The sequence below is a fragment of the Sorex fumeus genome, unplaced genomic scaffold, assembly GCF_029834395.1.
Source record: "Sorex fumeus unplaced genomic scaffold, SorFum_2.1 ptg000030l, whole genome shotgun sequence".
NCBI classification, from domain to species: domain Eukaryota; kingdom Metazoa; phylum Chordata; class Mammalia; order Eulipotyphla; family Soricidae; genus Sorex; species Sorex fumeus.
Window position 1 is genome coordinate 21,528,075 of NW_026606087.1, and position 6,000 is coordinate 21,534,074.

The 6,000-nt window shown below is 58.5% G+C and overlaps 1 protein-coding gene across 1 annotated transcript in view; it reads right to left on the reverse strand.

The window, feature by feature from the left end:
* GAB2 (GRB2 associated binding protein 2) overlaps positions 1-5,319 on the reverse strand; it is a 170,975-nt gene extending 165,656 nt beyond the window's left edge. Inside the window, 1 exon segment of the mRNA XM_056115937.1 lies at positions 5,165-5,319. Within this exon segment, the coding sequence (XP_055971912.1) occupies positions 5,165-5,239 (75 nt within the window). The 5' untranslated portion in view covers positions 5,240-5,319.
* Between the last annotated feature and the right edge of the window lie 681 nt (positions 5,320-6,000).

Consider the following 6,000-nt stretch of genomic DNA (forward strand, 5'->3'; position numbering starts at 1 on the left):
TCCAGGGTTGACTCCAAACTGTGTGAGTGTGAGAGAGAGAGAGAGAGAGAGAGAGAGAGAGAGAGAGAGTGTGTGTGTGTGTGTGTGTGTAAACTAAACAGAAAATACCCAGGGAAATAGAAAAGCTCTGTGACCCAGCACTGTGCAAAGAGTTCTCAGACTTGACCAAAAAAAGTCCAGGCCATAAAAGGAAACGTCGATATACTGGAATTTCTCCAAGTTAAAAACTTTTGCTCCCTGAAAGATCCTGGCAAGTGGATGAAAAGACGAGATATGGGCTTGGGAAAAACATGTCTGCGACCGTACTGTGTGACAAGGTTCAGGAGTCTGAGTGTAGACGGGACTCTCGATTCTCAAGTTAAAAAAAGCAACAAACAAGCCATAGAGAAAACGGATCAAAGACTTGGACATCCGACCAAAGACACCGAGATGGCAAATGACAATATGAGATTAGATATGAGATTAGTCCACATCATTATAGAATTGTAGATTAAAAACAACAAGGCATACGAGATGGGGAGCTGACCCAAAGGGCTGGGGTACAGGTTTTGTTCCCATCCAGGAACCCCAGGTTCCTGGCAAAGTCCAGTGTGGCGCTCCCACCACTGCCAGTCCCCCCCAAAAATAATAGGTGAATCATTAATCAAATGAATCGTGGCAAAGGGAGTAATATATGCCTGGATGAATTTCAGAGAACGAGACAGAATGAAAAAAAAATTTTTTTAAAAAGATATTAATCTCCCTAAGTCATAGATTGTAAGGACCCATTTATAGAACATTCTTGCAAAGAAACAATGATTGAAAGGGAGACCAGATCAATGGACGTCACGAGTCCGGGATAAAGTGGGAACCATGGATGTGACTCAAAGGGCAGTGTGAAGGAGCGTGTGGTGACGCAGATGTCCTGGCTCTTGACTGTATCACTGTCAATGTCCGAGTGTGGTTTCCAAGGGTAATTCTGCAAGCCACGATCCTGGGATAAACCAGGGCCTGGGCATCCAAGAGCTTCTCTTCCTGGGGCCTGAGCAGTAGTATAGCAGGTGACCCGGGCCAAGCCCCAGGACCCCATGGGATCCCGAGTCCACCAGGAGGGATCCCTAAGCAATGCTGAGTATGGGAAGGAAAGGAAGAAAGTAGGCTGATGGAGAATTTCCACTGCGTAAACCACGTTTCTCTTGGGGCTGGAGACAGTACAGTGGGCGAGGCATGCGGCCGACCCAGGTTCCATCCCTGCATCCCACAGGGCACCCCGGGCATCACCAGGAGTGATTCCTGAGTGCAGAGCCAAGGAGTAACCTTTGAGCATCACTGGGTGTGGTCCCCCAAACAAAAAAAAATAAATAAAATAAGCCAGCATTTATCAACCCAGGCCACATGGTCCTCTGTGGGCCCAAAGACATTCCAAGGACCCGCTGGTAAAAGGCCCAGTAGATGGGAGCGAGGGCATAAGGCCAGGAGGCCAGTCAGTAGGACAGGGCACCACGGGAAGGAATCACAGTCGAGAAAGGCTGAGAAACACCATTACTATAAAGGTGCTTCACGCTTCAGGACTGAACGGAAAGGGTGAGCCTCACAAAGCCACCAGAGAGCCAGCAGCAGAGAAAAACAGCCATCTAGACGGAATCTTTAAAGACAAAATGGAGGCCTTCTGTTTTTATTTTTGTGTTTGTGTTTCTGGTGCTGGCAAGGCAAGGGCTCCACCACCGAGCCACATCCCCAGGCCAAGAAGGTGTTTTAAACATGAACGATCCACTGTGACCAAGTCACGGAAGACACGAAACGAATGGAAAACAGCCCTGAGGTTAGTGTCACTGGGATTCTTTGGAAGACAGACAGCTTTGGTGAAAGACACAAAGAACGCACAAACTACTTTTTTTTTTTTTTAAAGTCTCCATCCTGAAGAAATGGAGAAAGCACGGAGAGAAGGAAGGGGTGTGATGAGCAGCGGGCGAGTCCTGGGCAAAGTAAGCATGCTGATTTTCCACGCGGGGGGAAGAGATTCTAAAAAGGTTGACGACACAAGGTAGACAGGGGTGGAAGGACCTGGAGTGGTGGGAGAGGCTGAGTTCCAGAGCACAGAAGGCAGAGCTCAGGCAGAAAAGGCACTTCACCCGCTGTGAAAAAAAGAAGAGCATGGGACGGGAGCTGACTCGAAGGGAACACTGGGAATTCCGTCTCGCGTAAAGACGGCCACTCCCTGACGCCTTGGACAAGGGCATCAGCTGGGACTGGAAAACTAGCTTAATTTTCATTCCCAGCCTCCACCTCAGTACCCCCAAAACAAAATAAGGAACAAACACATGTATTTAACAAATAAAAACAATCTGTTTCCTTCACGCAGGTTTTTCATGAGATGCAATACGCGGCTTCCTCCAAATCTGCCACTGGGGGGCAGTGTTGCACTCAAGCTTGCCCCTCAATCTCTGAATTTGTGGAATTAAAAGAAAATTACAAAGCGATGCTTGTCATACACATGTTTTCCTCCAAGAAAATCGACTACAGCTTTATATACATACACATACACAAGTGCATACATGTGCACACACTCCGCAGCACACACACAGACGTGCTGGGGTGGGGTGGAAGACTTGTGCTAAGCTCCCAGCTGAAACCCTCCTGACGCCCCCGAGGTAAGACCATTTCCAGAGGCCACTTCCTGCATTTCCTCCAGGGTACACAGGAAACACTTAATAGACCTTTCCACTTTATGATTAATGAATTAGAAAAGACTGATGAAAAGGCCTCCCGAAAAAGAAGCCCTGATCAACATTTTCCACCACTTCTTTTGAACTTGTGTTCTTCCTCCTACACTTCCCTCTCTCCCCAAATTAGAGGGAGGCTTTAAAAAACAAATTTTCAATACCGATAATCTATTCCACCAGCCCACCAGCGGCCTGCCCCCGGCCTCAGGTGCCTGACACCCACAGGGTGGAGATTCATCCATCGCTAACACCACATGGCCAATTCCACTAGCAGAGCGAGCCATGATTTGGGGTGTGTGTAGCCACGCGACTGGGCTGGGCGATCCTTCTTTCAGGTGAACAGAGGGAACGGGCGGATTTAAAGCCGGCTGCAGGAATTCCTACTCCCTGCAAAGAAATGAAGATGCAAGGGCAGACAATTCCCCAGAAGCTGAAAGGCACAAGGATTCCCAGGGCACAGGGTTTCCGGTTGGCGGTGGTTCCCAGTCCTGCCAACGGAACCAGCCCCGGGAAAGCTCCAGAGAAGCTCTGGCTCTGTCTGAGAATACACCTGCAGCGTGTGAGCTGCAGGGTTGTGGGAAGGCGCTGGGGACACTGGGGTCAAGCAATGCCGGTGGACAGTTGAAGAAAGGTGCCTTGCCCGACACAAACCAGATTGTTTAGAGCTGAGATGTTGTTGGGGTTTAAGAAAAAAAAAACACTCAAGAAATGGGTCATAAAGAGAGTATGGGAGAGGAGGTTAAAGCAGCTGCAGTCGAAACCAGATACAGTATCGAATTGTTTATAATCTGTTTCCAAAAATCCAGTTCAGAGGTTTAGTGTTCTAATTTGACAATTAAGGGTCACTTTCTCCGGTTGGTGAAGGGTTGTTTTTGTTCTATTAACAAAAGCACTCACAAGCTTCTTGCTGTTCCTTAACCCCAAATTCACCTTTCATACTGAACTGCCAAGACCCCAGAAGAACACAGAAGCTTCTCTCACAGTAATTAAAACTCTTCGGGGCCCAGAGAGATAACACAGCTGGTGAGGCATTTACCTTGCATGAGGCTGACCCCAGTTGGACCCTGGCATCCCTAAGGCCCCAGGAGCACTGCCACGGAGTGATCCCCGAGTGCAGAGCCAGGAGTAGCCCTGGGCATGTTTGGACGACCCTGGGCCAAATGCCAAAATCAAACCAAACAAACAAACAAAAAAATCTCTTTCGGTTTCACACCATTCCTGAGAATGAGCTTCGAAGCTGAGATGAACACTCCTCGACTTTAAACCGATGTCCATTTCAAAAGTCCTGTGCTAATTCTTGAATTTCCACCCCCCCCCCCAATAGACAAAGGATCTCAGAGCTAGATTTCATGCATCCTGCCCACTCCACCCTCCCAACACACCACACACACACACACACACACACACACACACTCTTGCACTCCACAACACTTCCTTTGAAAAACAGAATGTCACTTCCTCAATCCAGAGGCCTGAAGCCCCTCGGTTCTGATGCGGAGGCAAGACAGGAAACGGGCGAGCGTCTGCCTGTCCCCATGGACAGCGGGCAGCTGACCCAGGGCAGGTCCAGCCGAGCCCCTGGAGGCGCTGCAGCTGCAAGGCATCACTGCTCCCTTCCCGGGGAGGGCGTCGGATCCCCAAGGGCATTCTGGAGGGTTGGGGAGCCAGGGAAGGAAGAGGCGAGCATGCCTGGGAGGCTGACCCCGGCCGGCCGGCCAGCCGGCCAGCCGTGTCCACTGGCTTCCCAGCCCGAACTCCTGCCACGACCCGGGTCGATCCCAGCAAATCTCAGGACCGGGCACCATCTTGCACTCAGACCGCACCAGGCCGGGCGTCTTTGTGTGCCCGAGTGCCTGCGGGGCGTGCATGTGCGTGTCGGGTGCGTGTGGACGGGTCCGAGTGTGCGTGCACACCGCGCGTGCATGTGCGCGGGGGGTGGGGGGGGCGCGAGTGTGTGCGCACACATGTGCGCGCGCGAAGGGGAGCGCGTGTGCGCGTGCGGGACACGCGGACTCGGGAGAGGGACAAACAAATGAGTCACCTGGCCCGGCGCTGCACATGCCGCGGACGCTGACGCTGCCCGGGATGCGGGGCCGGCGCTGGGCGCTGCGAGGAAGCGGCGGCGGGCGCAGGGCCCGCAGCGGGGCGCGGCGCCTCGCCCTTCGAGGGGGTCCCGGCGCCCGGCCCGGACGCGGCCTCCCGCGCTGCCCCCGCCCGCACGCAGCTCCCGGGGCGCCGGCGGGAGGCGCCGCGGCCCCGCCCCTCGGCGGCGCACCTGTGACAGGTGCGCAGGGGCCGCCCCGTCCCGCCCGCCCCGCGGCCCGCGCCGGCCGCCGCTCGGCCCCGCGCCCCGCCGGCCTGCCCGGGTGGCCGAGGTCCCTCCGGGGGCGCCCGGGGTCCGGCAGGCCTCGGGCCGGGGAGCCCGGCCGCGCCCGCCGCGCCCTCCCGCCGCCCGCACTCACGTAGCGCCGCAACTTCTTCTCGGGGGGCGATTTCCGCAGCCACCCGGTGCACACCACGTCCCCGCCGCCGCTCATGCTGCCGGCGCTGCAGCCCGCCGCGGGGTCGGCCGGACGGGCGGGCGCGGGCCGCTGGGTCAGCCGCCGGGCGGCGCGCGGCGCGCGGGGAGGGGCGGGGCCGGGCGAGGGGCGGGGCCGGGCGAGGGGCGGGGCCGGCGGGCACCGGGACCGCGGGGAGGGAGGGGCGGGGCCGACGGGCCGCGGGGAGCTCGGGGGGAGAGGCGGGGCGGCCGGCGGGGGTCCGGGCGAGCGGGGGGCGGGGCCCAGCGGCGAGGGGCGGGGCTTAGCGCTGGGGCGGGGCCTGCGGGCGAGGAGCGGGGCGGGGCCGGGCGAGGGGCGGGGCCGGCGAGCCCCGGGACCGCGGGGAGGGGGGGCGGGGCCGGGCAAGGGGCGGGGCCGACGGGCCGCAGGGAGCTGGGGGGAGAGGCGGGGCGGCCGGCAGGGGTCCGGGCGAGCGGGGGAGGGGAGCGCGGGGGGCGGGGCCCAGCGGCGGGGGCGGGGCTTAGCGCTGGGGGCGGGGCCTGCAGGCGAGGAGCGGGGCGGGGCCGGGCGAGGGGCGGGGCCGGGCGAGGGGCGGGGCCGGGCGAGGGGCGGGGCCGGCGGGCACCGGGACCGCGGGGAGGGAGGGGCGGGGCCGGGCAAGGGGCGGGGCCGACGGGCCGCGGGGAGCTCGGGGGGAGAGGCGGGGCGGCCGGCGGGGGTCCGGGCGAGCGGGGGAGGGGAGCGCGGGGGGGCGGGGCCCAGCGGCGGGGGCGGGGCTTAGCGCTGGGGGCGGGGCC